The 15,308-nt window shown below is 44.4% G+C and overlaps 1 protein-coding gene across 3 annotated transcripts in view; it reads left to right on the forward strand.

Moving 5' to 3' along the window:
• Positions 1-14,290, forward strand: part of erfl1 (Ets2 repressor factor like 1) — a 46,940-nt gene extending 32,650 nt beyond the window's left edge. For all 3 annotated transcript variants that reach the window (XM_048261178.1, XM_048261177.1, XM_048261176.1), the window contains exons 3-7: positions 4,938-5,014; positions 6,136-6,370; positions 7,932-8,118; positions 9,934-10,126; positions 11,459-14,290. In XM_048261178.1, the coding sequence (XP_048117135.1) occupies positions 4,951-5,014; positions 6,136-6,370; positions 7,932-8,118; positions 9,934-10,126; positions 11,459-12,330 (1,551 nt within the window). In that variant the 5' untranslated portion in view covers positions 4,938-4,950 and the 3' untranslated portion in view covers positions 12,331-14,290. The remainder of the gene's footprint in view (positions 1-4,937; positions 5,015-6,135; positions 6,371-7,931; positions 8,119-9,933; positions 10,127-11,458) is intronic.
• The last annotated feature ends 1,018 nt before the right edge of the window (positions 14,291-15,308 follow it).

Here is a 15,308-nt window from a genome sequence, read left to right on the forward strand (position 1 = left end):
TACACATACACGCCAGGCACCAGCTAGAAAAAGGTAGCGATGGAGTTTCTCAGACATTAGTCATGACAGAGCCAGTGAAAAAGAAGCAAAAACCGAGAAAACAGTAAGGAAATTGCCAATACTGCATAGTTTACCTTTAACATATTTTGTTACCCAGAGCCACCATCATGATGTCAGTCTAAAACTTCATAAATGCAAAGAAATAGACATCTATCATGTCAGTTAGCATAACCAAACAGCAGAGCCTATCAAAACAAGTCTTGATGACCCTACTCACACATTCTGCCTAACCCTACTCACAGATTCTGACAGGCTATACCGTGTGTCATCATCAACACAAATAATTAAAGTATTATTTTTATTATTGTAACAGTGATGCCCACTATTCACGTCTGTTGTTGTTTTTATTTTTATCCTGTTATTCGTGACCAGTGAAGTGAATGGGAATAAGAGGAGTGTAGGTCTATTTAATTATTTTTCAGCACAGACATACACAGTGAGAAGCCTCTCCCGTCATCAACTCGTCTCAGTTTGGTAGTTTGGCTTATGTCCCACTGACTGAGAAAGCTTGTTGTTCTCTGGGATGTAATGTTTCTCTCCTAAGCCAGATCACAGTGTGTGTGTGTGCTTGGACACTGGTCTTCATCTCCATGCGTGACCCACTATAAAGGTGTAAGAATGCATGACCAAAGCATAAGAAGGACACCTCAAAGTATTGTTCGGGAAGTTTAGAGGATTGTCAACATCGTATTGTAAATAGGTGAACATATCATGAAATCTTCCAAATGTAGTTATGTTTTGCTGGTTTACATGCAAATAAATGTCAAAACATCTGAAAGCTTGTAAAAGTTTCAGAACAGAAAGCGATTTTGTTTTACTGTAAATTGTACAGTAAAAACAACAAACACATTTCGACTGAGCCCTTGTAGGTTATATGCACATTTTGAAATGTCCTGTAATATTTAGTTAATATAATAACTGTATGAAATGCAGCTCTTAGAAGAATTTACTCCCCCATTTTAATATTATTATGAAGGATCCTACTGTCACATATTTCGTTGCTCTGATTGGTCTGTTTTGCTTAAAAATACTTTCAACACCTAAGCTCACTGGTCGACTGGCACATAGAGCTACATTTTTACATTTCCTTCAGGATCTTCTTCTTGTCATGAGTATTTGAGAAGTGCATCTGTGTGTGTATGTGTGTGTGTGTGTGTGTGTGTGTGTGTGTGTGTGTTTTCCATGAGACCACAAATGAGACTTGAAGCATTTTAATTTACATGTGAAGCATCTCACATTTAGCGGCATCATTACATGTTAAAGATAAAATGCTGGGTTTAAACCTGTCAAGCTGTGCTATAACAATTCAATTAGTAGTATATTAGTAGTATATAGCTTGTGTTGTATTTAGTTGTGTGTGTGTGTGTGTGTGGTACATGTGTGACATCATAGTGTTGTGTTATGAGAGTGAGTGCGTATATCTTCCTGTAGACAATGCATGTGTGTGTATCACAAAGTTATGTACTGTGTGTGCAAGTTCTGGCCACATGTGTGTATTTATGTGTGTGTGTGTGTGTGTTTGTGTGTGTGTGTGTGTATGTGTGTGTGTATTAAATCTCATGGTTGTGTGAATATCTGCTACATTCCTCTATTCTGAGCATCAAGAAAGTGTGTGTGTGTTTGTGTGTGTTTGTGTGTGTTTGTGTGTGTGTGTGTGTGTTAGTATGTAGGTGTGTTTCTATCTATATGTGCAGTGCGTACAGGTTCCAGGCATGTGTGTATGTGTATGTGTGTGTGTGTGTGTGTGTGTGTGTGTGTGTGTGTGTGTGTGTGTGTGTGTGTGTGTGTGTGTGTGTGTATCTGCTGCATAGCAGCTCCATTAGTGTGCTTGTGTGTCTCCGTATAGAGGAGTGTGTGAGGAACAGTATTCCCTGGGCTGCTAGTTATAATGTTTCTGGGGGTGATTGGGGGAACTTGAAAGCCCTGTGCTGCCCAAATCAAAACTAACAAGGAAATGATGGGGGCCCCTTTATCTCCTCACTGGCCTAAGGGTGCTTAAAGGAGTTGGGGGTTGGGGGTGGTGGAGAGAGAGAGAGAGTGAGATCGGAGAAGAGGGCTGGGTGGAGGAGGAGGGGGGCAGCCTGGCTTCCTCTTTGATTTGTAAAAAATGCATTACCTCCGAAATCAAACGGAAAATTACTGTGCGGGAGCAAAACATACAGCGAGCGAGAGAGGGAGAGACAGTGGCTAGGTGAGCGAGAGGCAGGAAGAGGAAAAGAGGAGTGTTCACCGGTATGGATGAGCCAGCTGATGGGCAGAAAATGTGGTATAGATTTTACAGTGGTGCAAATGAGGAGACACAGGCTATGGAGGCTTATGAAGACATCCGGCGAGCGTGCAGTAACGCGCCGAAAAACAGCCCCTCTGTCTGCACCCGCTCGCTCAGATCTCGTTGTATTATTCACGAACACAGTCATGACTGCAAATGATGTGGTATTGATGACTTGAATACCCCTAAGACTTCAGAGAGGAGAAATATTTGTTTGGAATATCACATACAAACAACAATATTGGAGGCGAAAAACCCAGTCTAAATCACATAAGCCTTCACTTCTGAACACAATCAGACGTCGTATTTCGGGGTGGAACTCACATCTTTACAAATGGAAGGAGAGTCTAATCAAATTAAGTCTGCTGTTCATTAAAGATGGATAGCGAGAGATCACTGCTCGTTTTGAAAATGTATTAAGACGGAAAATGTAGCTGGGCGAGTCAGACAGGTGACCCGAGCTTTCCACAGGTATTCATTTCTTGTTCTTGGTGGACTCTCTATTCTATTCTATTCATTAGCATTGACCCGGGGGATGTTTCTCAGATGAAATTAACAGTAAGTGAGAGAGGGTGAAATCAGTGTGAAATCACCGGTGCGCATGGAGTGAAGACCTTCTCTTGGCCTGCCTGGTGCACGTTGATGTGAAACAGCATAAGACAAAGATTATTTAGTATTTAGAGTAATTTAGAGTCTGGATTGAGAAATCAGTCAAAATATAATGCAGCAATAGCAATTTGTCTTAAAGTATTTTAGCAGTTGGAATAATGTAGAAATCAAATAGAAAGTATAGAGATTGAATATAAGGATGAAATGAAAGGTTTGTCGGAGTAAAGAGATTTACTGAGTAAAAACAGATACATATGCGAGAGATGCAAAAAAAGACAGACGCGACGGAAAGTCAGCAAAGAAAGCACCAGTACAGGGTTGAGACGCACTCCAAAGACTAGACTAGAAAGACTAAAAAGAGAGACTTTAAAAAGCACTCTCACAAGTGTGTGTGTTTGTGTCTGTGTGTGTGTGTGTGTGTGTGTGTGTCTGTGTGTGTGTGTGTTTGTGTCTGTGTGTGTGTGTGTGTGTGTGTGTGTGTGTCTGTGTGTGTGTGTGTGTGTGTGTGTGTGTGTGTGTGTGTGTGTGTGTGTGTCTGTGTGTGTGTGTGTGTGTGTGTGTGTGTGTGTGTGTGTGTGTGTGTCTGTGTGTGTGTGTGTGTGTGTGTGTGTGTGTGTGTGTGTGTGTGTCTGTGTGTGTCTGTGTGTGTCTGAGTATGAGAGAGAGAGAGAGAGGATGGTGAGGGGGGAGAGAGTGCATGAGCGAGTAAGAGTGAGCGAGAAGTGCCTGGAGTTAGCAATAATAATTTATACAAACACACCTTAATAATTCACATTCCATTTCAATGCTGGAGGGAAAATCCAAAATTCACAGAGCATAATTAAATAGAAGCTGGCTGGAGAGAGGAACGATGAGGGAGACTAGCATTAAAGATACCAGTGTACAGCCGCCCTCCATCTCCTATTCCAGCTTTGTAAGACAACCCTTATGAAATGGTGATGTCCAGACCAACCCAGGCTTCTTCAAGCCTACGCAGCATGTGCCCATGCCAATGTTGAGATGGGGAAAACTATTGAATTGCTTTGTTTTTAAAAAGACACAGCTATGCTGACAATATAAGTTGTCATCAATTCGTTTTTGTTAAGTTAGTAGCACGTAGTACAATTTTTTTTTTTTAATTATTAGTTTTTAATCTTTGAAGCAACTACAATTTTGAGGGAAATATATGTGATTAAGTCACTGTGATATTGAAAAGCAGGATTTCATTCAGTATTCAGTAATTTCATTGTCACACCTAGTGCAGACAGTTTAGCTGAGAAAGAACAAGGCTGCCTGTCTGTTTGAAAACCAGCTGTTGTCTTCAGACCGACAACCAGCGCTGCTTATCTTAAACATCAGTAAGCCGCCCCTCACCAAAGCCTTTTGATTGCGAGAGAACACACAGAAACAGGGCTGACTGATCTCGAACACTGCCCGAGGAGTGGCCCGCGGTACGCTACAGCGAAGGGCACCCTATCAAATGAAAGCGAAGTGATTGATTTCACAGAACGTTCCAATGCGGTGACCCTGTGACTTTCAGCACAGCATCCTAAAGCTCATATAGGTTATGAGTGACACAGGGCCACACTGCTGTAACTGCTCCAGTTACCGCTCTAATGGCATTGGCCCCTTGACTTTGTACCTGCTGCCCTCCATTCTAATACACGGCCAGCCGGAGTCTCTATCGAAATGTCCAGCAAACACCTTGGGCTGTCTTTCAGAATATGACGAACATGGCTGCACACACTAAGCACACTTGTGTTCTCCCTGAGAGAGTCGATGCATTTATTGTGCATTTAAGCAAATGGTATTGGATGGAGACAAGATCATGTTTCAGATCATCCTAATTGTACAGAGGCAAGTTTAAAATCATCTGAGCTATGGTGCGGTACTCCAACGCTGTTTTGTAAACAGCTCTGATGCATAGGAACAATCAGAAGTCTGTGTTTGTGTGTGTGTGTGTGTGTGTGTTTGTGAGTGTACACAAATTAAAGCTGACCCTTACCGTTTTGTCCTGCAGGTGTTGCGGAGGCATGGACTGCAATTGTGTGAGTGATCTGCTGCTCACGCCCCCGGTCCCAGCGCTCTGGACGCCAGGTGAGACACACACACACACACACACACACACACACTCTCTCTCTCTCTCTCTCTCTCTCACACACACACACACACACACACACACACACACACACACACACACACTCCACCTAATGTTAATAGTATGTTCATACAGGATGCGATAAGTTGTATACCTGGCATGAAGGCAAATTGATAATATTTCACTCTAATAAATTAATAATTTAGTAATCTGTGTGAAATTAGGAAGTCATGGTTATGGAGAAATACTCATGTGCATACAGAAATTAGTACCATGATATGAATAATATAATGGGCAGCCGTGGCCTACTGGTTAGCACTTTGGACCTATAACCAGAGGGTTGCCGGTTCGAACCCCGACCAGTAGGCACGGCTGAAGTGCCCTTGAGCAAGGCACCTAACCCCTCACTGCTCCCCGGGCGCCGCTGTTGATGCAGGCAGCTCACTGCGTCGGGATTAGTGTGTGCTTCACCTCACTGTGTGTACACTGTGTGCTGTGTGTGTTTCACTAGTTCACGGATTGGGATAAATGCAGAGACCAAATTTCCCTCACGGGATCAAAAGAGTAAATCTACTTATACTTATATAGGGATCAAAAGAGTATATATACTGATACTTATATAGGGATCAAAAGAGTATATCTACTTATACTTATATACTTATATACTTATATAGGGATCAAAAGAGTATATCTACTTATACTTAATATTAACATGGGTTATTTTTATCTGCACAACCTTTTATGAACTAGGCCTATAGTATTTTATGTACAGTCCAAAAAGGCTTAAACTAAACTAAATAAGCATTTTCTGAACTGAATAAGATGTTTCTCTCTCATTTTGTGACTTTACATTCCTCGCCTGAATAGCCTGAAATAATGATAATGTACCATAGCAAATCAAACAAGCATTGAAAGAAATCCCTGACAGTTTTCTAGTAGGCTTTGATTCAGTTAGCAAGGACAACAGTCCTGCAGGCCCAGTGGCCTGCTATTAAACACAAGAGTCAGTCATCCCTTCAGTGCATCCGTCATCCAGACAGCTCTCCCCTTCGGCTAGAGCCTCCCAAACACCAGTAGGCCTCATATCGAGCCGCCTGCTTTTTTGCCTCCGCTTCCCTAGGCTTCGCTTTCCCAGACTGGGCCTACAAGCCGGAGTCGAGCCCGGGCTCGCGGCAGATCCAGCTCTGGCACTTCATCCTGGAACTGCTGCAGAAGGAGGAGTACCAGGGGGTGATCGCCTGGCAGGGGGACTACGGAGAATTTGTGATCAAAGACCCCGACGAGGTGGCGAGGCTGTGGGGCATTCGGAAGTGCAAGCCGCACATGAACTATGACAAGCTGAGCCGAGCACTGAGGTACATTGTGTGTGTGTGTGTGTGTGTGAGAGAGAAAGAGAGAGAGAGAGAGAGAGAGAGAGAGAGAGAGAGGGAGAGAGAGTGTAGTGGCATGGAGTGGGTTTCAGCTGGGCAGTCCTCTCTCTCTCTCTTTGTTTGTTTGTGTGTGTGTGTGTGTGTTTGCGCTCATGTATGAGTATGTGTGTGTGTGTGTGTGTGTTTGCGCTCATGTATGAGTATGTGTGTGTGTGTGTGTGTGTGTATGTGTGTGTTTTTGCGCTCATGTATGAGTATGTGTGTGTATGTGTGTGTGTTTGCGCTCATGTTTGAGTATGTGTGTGTGTGTGTGTGTGTTTTTGCGCTCATGTATGAGTATGTGTGTGTGTGTGTGTGTGTGTTTTGTTTGTGACCACAGCGCTAGATATACAGTAGGTGCCGGTGGAAGGTGTATTGTGAGAGTTTATTGTGTCTGCTTGTGTGTGTTGTTGTGGTTCTCTCAATTACCTGCTTGTTCTTGTATTCACTATGTTTAATGTATGTCTAACAGACCCAGTGAGTGTGGTTAACTTGAGGATGCATGTCCACATAGCTTTCACGCTGAGAGTTGGCTGTGACCTTGGTATTAGTCACATGAAAAGGTTGCAGTGGTTTTACTCTTTCCAAAGGAAAAGGCTTTTCCCCCAGGAATATCAATACTTTTCATTTTGCATCTTTTAACTTCTAAATAGAAGTTGAAGACCAGAACGGGTTTTCAATAAAGAGCAAAAGTCAATAAGGATTTCAGAATTAAGCCTATTTCAAATGGACTCAGAGTAGCAGAACCTAAATCAAGCGTTGTACTTTTTGTAAAAACGGCAACAAAGAAAACTTACAACAACGTCAACAAAAACAACAGAAACTCCAACAAATAACAACAAAACAATTTCAATTTAAGTCCAAAAGTTGTCCTCTCATGAGCTTTGAGTTTGGCCTTCTCCCTTTCACTCCTTTGTTTATGCTAATCATATGCAGTCCTGCTCCTCCCCCCCCCCCTCTCTCTCTGCCCTCCCCATAATGGGTGCTGTCGCTCCTGTCTAATTGTTATGAATTGGCCCAGGCCATAATTAGCCTCGTTGATTAGCCTTGCTTAATTGCTCAATTAAGGGACAGCGAACAATTGCCACGCAAGGCAAAAGGGAACAAATCATGGGTGGTGGCAGGGTGTTCTGTGTGTGTCTGTGTGTGTGTGTGTGTGTGTGTGTGTGTGTGTGTGTGTGTGTGTGTGTGTGTGTGTGTGTGTGTGTGTGTGTGTGAAAAAGAGAGTGAGGGGACCAGTGGGTGAGGCCTCTGAGGACAGCATTGATACTAAAGGGCTTTCTTCCTTCACCCCTCTCTTCTTCCAGTAGTTTAATATAGGACACTCTGTCTGTCTTGATGTTTTGATTTTTGTTTTTGCTTAATTGCTTGGGTAAACCGTGTTTGTTGTAGTTATGAATGATGTTCTCTAATTGGTGGCTGGTGGTTACACTATCCTCCTCATATGAAATCATATGTTAAAGATGCAATGATATGCTCTTCTTTATGTTCTTCCTCTTGATGGCAGGTATTACTACAACAAACGCATTCTGCACAAAACCAAGGGCAAGCGCTTCACCTACAAGTTCAACTTCAGCAAGGTTGTGCTGGTGAACTACCCCCTGTTCGACATGGCGAGCTCTCCCTTCCTATTGGCCCAGAACCACTTCAACGGCAGCTCAGCCGCACCAGACTGCAGTCCTGTCACCCCTGAGGTAGGACAGGGACAGTTACGGCCCACTTTCAAATGCATGCGCCTATGTGTGTGTGTGTGTGTGTCTAACAAACAGAGATAATAAACTGTGCAGACAGAGGAAAGAATAGACTCTTGTCACAGGGATGGTCCTTGTGACAGCAACAAATATTGCAGCTTCATATAGCAGAAATATTCTAGGACAGGCAGAAAGGGAGATGAACTTATCAGATGCCCTCACACAGCTTGTCTTTATCTCCTCAACTTCAGAACTTTATTTGATCTTGCACACCTACTTCTGATGCTAGTCTTGATGAAGATACCCTGCTCTGCACTTAGACAAGGGAAATTCTATTCTCCAATTTTCAGCTATATTTTATTAACTGTTTCTAATGGTGGTTTACTAGGTATTGGTGTTCTGTCATTACTCACCTTGAGTCATACTTTCACTGAAATAATACTCACTCTTGATGCCAGAGGCAGGCCATAAATAAAAATGTCCGGTTATAGGAGACTACAGCCTGAGAAAAGGGCTTTATTCAATGACAATACATATTTCAGGATTTTTTGATGAATCTCTTTTGTTTCACAATGAAGGAATATTTCATACTTAATCTTCAGTGGCAGAATAGAGGCTTAAGCGATTCCAGTTCCTCCTTCTGGTGTGATTTCTGTGGGTTTTCTGGGCTCCTGTGTGTTCCAAAGTGGTAGTCATGAAATTCAAAAATGGATTCCGTGACAGAGGTGGGAAAGGTAATGTAAATGACGGGAGTGAGGGAGAAAGTCAGGAGACGGAGTTAAGTGTCCTTAAAACAAAAGAAGACGTTATCCCTCCCTGACACCCTTGTCTTGAATGGCATACCCATCCCTGTCATCGATTGGATCTGAAAGAAATGAAAGTGGTGAAGGGGTCCTCCGGATCAATGCGTCGTAATTAATGCAGGTTTGTTAAGAGCAATAGAGATCACGTAGCTTGGAAGTACAGTCCCGCCTTTCAAACTCGGAGCTGAGAAGTGACAGAAATTATTGATCTCCCCAGCATGGAGGGGAGAAAAAGAGACCAGATCTCCGCTGTCTGTCCCGTGGGAGTCCCGCGACGACTTTGCCGTTTCCTTTACTTGGCGCCAATCCTCCCTCCCACGTTTAAGCCTCGCTTCTCTTGTAGCTCACCTCCCCTTCAGGACGTCCCTGTTGACTCCTCGTTGGGGCGCGGCTTTGTTTTTCAGCCGATTCGGCTCAGATCAGAGCAGGCCTTGATTCATGCATGACAGGGTGACTCAAGGCCTGGGAGAGACACATGCTGCGGCCGTTAATTCGGTTGTCTACAGTTCTCCAGGCTCCCACCCACACGTGATATCACCGTTCCGTTAAAACTTCCACCTGATTTCCACCTCACCTGGTTGTGCCCACCCAGAGCCTCTTGCGTCTTTCTGTCTCAGATCTAGAAGATACCTATCCACAGTTGTTATTCACAGCAATGTGGCTCTTCCATATAAGATATCATACATTCATATTAAAACACAAATTACAAACACACAGAAATGTGTTTACATATATTTATCTTTGAAATGATTGCCTTGTTTAAGTTCCACTTTTGCTAATACCTGATATTGTGTGGCTTGGTACACAATATTAATAAGCTCATTTTCCCTCTCTCCCTCCCTCCCTCTCTATCTCTCCCTCCCTCCCTCTCTATCTCTCCCTCTCTCCTTCTCTTTCCTTCCATCCCTGTCCACCTCTCTCCCTCCCTCCCTCTCTATCTCTCCCTCCCTCCCTCTCTATCTCTCCCTCTCTCCTTCTCTTTCCTTCCATCCCTGTCCACCTCTCTCCTCTCCAGGCGCTGCAGTCGCTGTTCCCCCGCCTGCCAGAGGCCAGCCGCGGCAGCGCTCTGTTTGACCGCACCGGAGGCGCCCCGGGACCGGAGGGGGACAAGCTGCGGTTGGACGCCTTCCCTTTCCTCGGCTCAGGTGTGGGAGCGAGGGAGAGGAGAGAAGCGATTCTTGAGAGGGTAGTCCCAGCCTTGGCAGCAGGTGTGTTAACCTTGAGCTGTGAAAGAGGAACGAACGGGGCAGGAAGATCTGTATTGTTGGCCCTGAGAAGTGAAAAAAAAACTGACAGAGAGAAAGAGATAGAGAGAAAGGAAGGATGGAAGAAATGTAGATTAAAAAGGTGAAACAACAGGAAAAAAGGAGACAGAGAGGTAGATTTAAAAGGTGAGAGGTGAGGTGAGTTGTCAGTCTGGTGCTGGGGTATGGTTTTGATGTGAGTGTGGCAATTTACATTTTCCTTATCTCGTTTTGTGGCAGTGCTAGAATCCCTCCCTGAGTTACTGTGTGTGTGTGTGTGTGTTGTCAGCACACACGCCCTCATGTGCACTCCTTTGTCTCTGTGATCACATTGTACAGTGAAGCAGTGTAGTAGAAAGCATCAGAATGTGTGTGTGTGTGTGTGTGAGAGAGAGAGAGGTGTTGTGTGCAACCTACAGCAACCCCTCCACCACCCCCTCTCCTGCTGTGCACACACACTCTGTGTTTGTCCTCGGGTCCTATTCCTCCCTCTCTCCCCCTCTCCCTTCCCAAGTGTCCCCCCTGTCCTAATCCCTTCCCAGGCAGGAAGGCCCTAATTGAGGGTGCAGGCTTCAGTTTGTGGCCTGTGGGCTCCCATTACTGTGTTTTCATAAGCAAGTGAGGCCTGCCTGCCTGACTGATTCAATATTCATGTGTCTGCCAGCTACTCCAGGGCCAACACACAGAGACTGTACCACTGTCAAATTAGTCCTGCATAGCAAATAACAGAGAGAGAAGAGAGAGAGAAGAGAGAGGAGAAAGAGAAGAGAAGGATGGAGAGAGAGAGAGAGGGGAGGGAGAGAAAGAGGGCGAGAGGCAGAGAGAGGAGGAGAAGCCGAGGCAGATGTGAGGATGATGAAGATGAGAGAAGTCGGGAGGTGGATGGGTAAGAGTTGTTTTGTACCGAGCGGGAAAAACATGGCATCTACAGCGTGCAGTATTTACACAGCGTGAAGCAACAGCTAGTCTCACCTACTGCAGGATCTATGTGAAGGATGACATTGACCACATGCAACTTGGTATTTTTGATCAGACTTGTTGATCTAGGTTGATCTATCTACATTCTGTGTGTTTTCGGTTAATGATATAACACACTGAGATGAATAAAATGAACACATTGAAAATATAATTAAACTGAACTCAATTCCTGGGTTTGAACCTTGCCATAGTTACCAGCGCTTTTGGGTCTGGCTCTAATTAGCGAGCTGCAGAATGGAATAATGTAAAGATTAATCAGATGGAGTGCAGTGCTGATGCTAACGCTGTCTCCCTCTCTGCTCGTCTCTCTTCCCCCAGGGGCGCCTTGTTACTCCAAACCTCCGTCCCTGTTGGGCCCTTACCCCCGTAACCCCCCTTTCGACTACCCGTGGGGCTTTAACCCCTACCTCCCAGGGGCCTTCTCACTCAACAACTGCCCTAAACTGCCCCCTGGCTCGCTCTACCCCTCCCACTTCTACCCCAACCCGCTGCAGACCAGCCTGTCCCAGCTGCCCCACCCTTTCTCCTCCCTCCTGCCCCCGGGTGACGCGGAGGCAGCAGACAGGGGCGGGGCCCAGTCCGGAGGGACCAATGGCGCGGTGGGAGGGCCGCCTCCGAGACTGTGCATCCCGCCCTACCCCGGGATAGGCCGGACGGAGCCGGGGAGTGGGGGCGGCACCCCTGGGGAGAGGGAGCGAGGCGAGGCCACCGTCCCTGGGTCTGTAGGGGGCTTGGGGCTCAGCCTCGGCTTGGGGCTGGGAGGGGTCAGCTTGGGAGGGGTGGTGGGGGGCGGACAGCAGAGCCCGTCGGAGCGGCGCGTAGTAGGCGGAGGCGGTGGCGGCGGCGTCAAGCAGGACCCGGAGTCTGACTCGGACCTGGAGATCACGGACCTGAGCGACTGCAGCTCGGACAACGAGACGGACTTCGGCCTGGTCAAGAGCCCGCGGCTGGACGTGCGTCCACAGGGCCTCAACCTGAAGGCCGGAGGTGTCGCCAGCGCCCTGCCACCCCTGTCCTCCCTGCCCCCACCTGCTTCCCCCCACCCCCTGAAGAGTCTGGTGCCCCTCACACCTGCACCGCCCTCCCTCCCCTCGAGCCTGGCCCCATCGCTGCCCCTGTCCCTCTCTCCATCACTCACGCTGGTCGAGCGCCACAGAGAGACAGAGACTCTCAAACTGACCCACAGTTAATGGATTGTCCTCATGACACTCTTGCCGTCTCCTATATCCACCCCCTCCTCTCTTTCTCTCATTTCTTTATTTCCTTCCTTTACTACTTGCTTGCTTCCTTTTCACTTAAAAAGCATCTTTGGTTGACATATCTGACATATTTTAGCTGGCACTCCCTTCTACTATTCCTTCAGAGTTGCTTTCGCTCTCTTTTTCTCTGTGCAGTCCTGTGTCATGTCTTTATTTGTTCTTTCAGTTAAGATTTTTTTCTTCTTTTCACTACCCATGAAAAATAACAAAACCAATATTGGATCCTGTGGTAGTCCCATATGTAGCAGGCACTCAGAGCACCTTGAATAAACCTATAAAGTGAAGCGGCAAAGGTTTGGTTGTGGAGACATTGCCTTGAGACATTTTAAATGTGAATGCATTTTATGAAATGCAGTCAGCCCGTGGAAACCATTTGGAAAGCCATGCAGTGGCATTGTACATTGCACAGAGAAACCACAACAACTCTTGCTTCTAGCTTTTTCAATGAGGTTACAGAGAATTTGGATAAAGGAAACCGCACAAGAAGCAGACAATTTGCTGTCTTGGTGAATGTATTGTTTCCGAGCACTGCTGTATAACCCATGCCCAGCAGTGTGAGAAAAGATGCAATAACAACCACAAGAAAAGTAGTATTAAATTGATAGTGCTATAACGCTGCAATAAGAAATTTGTGTGTAGTGTATGTTTTTTTTATCAGGCAGTTTGGTGTTTTGACACACTGTCAAACATTGCCACCTAGTGGTGCATAATAGTTCCTGAACAAGAGAGAGGAATACAGGAACTCTGGTTGAGCCAGGTCACCTTCTTATATTTCATATCCCTCATTTTGAGACTATTTTCTGTTCCTACATTTGCTGTAATTGATGAATTACATTTGGATGTTTCCTGGATGTCAATTATTTCATTTAAATGGACATTTTGTCATGCACCATTTTTAAGTCTACCTTGCATTGTATGTGAACCAGTCTGTGAGTAGTTTTGTCTTGATAATTGGCACAGAAATGGGGAGAAACAGAGAGTGTACAAGTATCTCAGAATTTGTATCTATATTTCAATGTATATATTTTAATATTGTGTACATTGCATTTAATTATTATGTCTATTATAACAAATAGGTGTATTGATGTTCTGTATTTACATAAAAAAAAACAATATTTGGAAAACAATAACTATTGGTGTATCATGAAATGATGTAACAAACAGCAGAGCAACATTGCTCTGATTTTTTAAAATTATTCTTTATAATTTATTTGTTTATTTATTTTTAATGCTGAAGAAGACCGTGTTTGGAGCTAGAATCGTGGAATATTTTTCTCACCTCTTGCTAATTGTGCCCTTTGGTCATGTCTCCAGATGCTCTGAGATGAACCACAGAGTTGAAACACGCCGCCAGCCTCATTTACGTTGCTTCCCGCCCCATGGTACTGTGCCGTAATTAGTCACATGTGAATAATATTGGTTTGCCGCACATCCATTTGAAAAAAAAAAGAAGATTATTCAAAGAAAACAGCCAATCCTTTCCTTGATGGCAGATGACAAAAGGGCATCAATACTTAACAAAAAAAAATGCTTTCAATGTAAAATGATGCATAGGGCTGAGCACAATAAGAATTGAATCTGTGAAGGGAAACCATTCAGGATCTGCACATCATGTAAGATTTCCTCATTGTGACTCCTGCCACTACAGGCAGACTGAGAGTTGAGACGTGCGTCCTACTCCCTCATGTGTTCTTTATTGTACAGTGTTGACACATAGATGTAAATATACTTTTCTTTGTGTATTTGTGTGAACACATTGGACTAATTTTACCATGCAGTGAAATTCTGAGTCTTCTGCCTTTCATTTGTTTTATTGTAAAGATGAAAAGGAACATTAAAAGAATTCAAACAATATCTTCAAAAAGCAATAAAGGTTATTCTGGAGATAGCCGACGTGTCTCTGTCTCAAGTGTGTATTGTGTGACCAAAAAGAAAATCTGTTTTTTTTTCTGAGTATACCACAGGTGTTGATTAAGTGGAAATCCTGATATCACACACACCATCAGAAGTGGGTGAGAAACTGGTAGGTAGGCTATGCAAATCTTGTTCAGTTTAAGAATAGACAATCTGTCATTGGTACCTCCGGCTATCTCATTCTATCAGTAGGCTATGTGAAGGTTTACTACATTGAGTGGAGAGAAACTAGTTTGTCACGAACAAGTCAGGTTGTGAGATGATGCCTGTTCCTCTTTCATGATTCCTCATATGGAACAAAACATGAAGCAAGTTTGTGTCACATACTGCTACATCTCTGAATACATATAGGCCTGCTGTCTCTCAGATATGCTCATCTGATATTAACTCATTTAATGCCAAGCTGTTTTCGGGAGCTTTGTCCTAGAGTGCCAGCAATCTAGACCGTTGTTGATGATTTTTGTACAGCCACAGCATATTCCGTGTTATAGCTATGAACACATACAATAGCTCGATTAAAAGGTGAGACTTAAGCTCTCGGTGGGTGCAAACCGTGTATTTCTACATGCCTCTGTTCCTGAGAAATCCTAAGCTAAACAGTGGCTAGTTTTCATCAAAATCGCTGGTTTTTTTTTCTAGAAATGGAGATACAACGTCTTTCATGAAATATGAAGTGTTGCCTGTTACTTACTTGTGTAAACTTTCCGGGAAGTGATTAGCGAGACCTGGCGAGACTGCCACCTAGTGATAGACCCACGAAAATGGCCTGGTTTTGAGCTGACGTGCATGCGTCACTGATCCGACCCAAAGTTACGATAAAATGTCCAGATAAAATGTCCAGATTGTGCGTTTTCATGAGTTTCACGATCGTCATATATTTCATTTCCATTCATCACAGAGTTCCCAAAATCACATATAAGGTGTGTTAGAGTGTCTAGTTTTAGCCTGGCTAGCGCCACCACTTCTCTAGTTTCGCAATTTAAAAAAAGCTAAAA

This window comes from Alosa alosa, chromosome 13 (assembly GCF_017589495.1).
Source record: "Alosa alosa isolate M-15738 ecotype Scorff River chromosome 13, AALO_Geno_1.1, whole genome shotgun sequence".
NCBI classification, from domain to species: Eukaryota; Metazoa; Chordata; class Actinopteri; order Clupeiformes; family Clupeidae; genus Alosa; species Alosa alosa.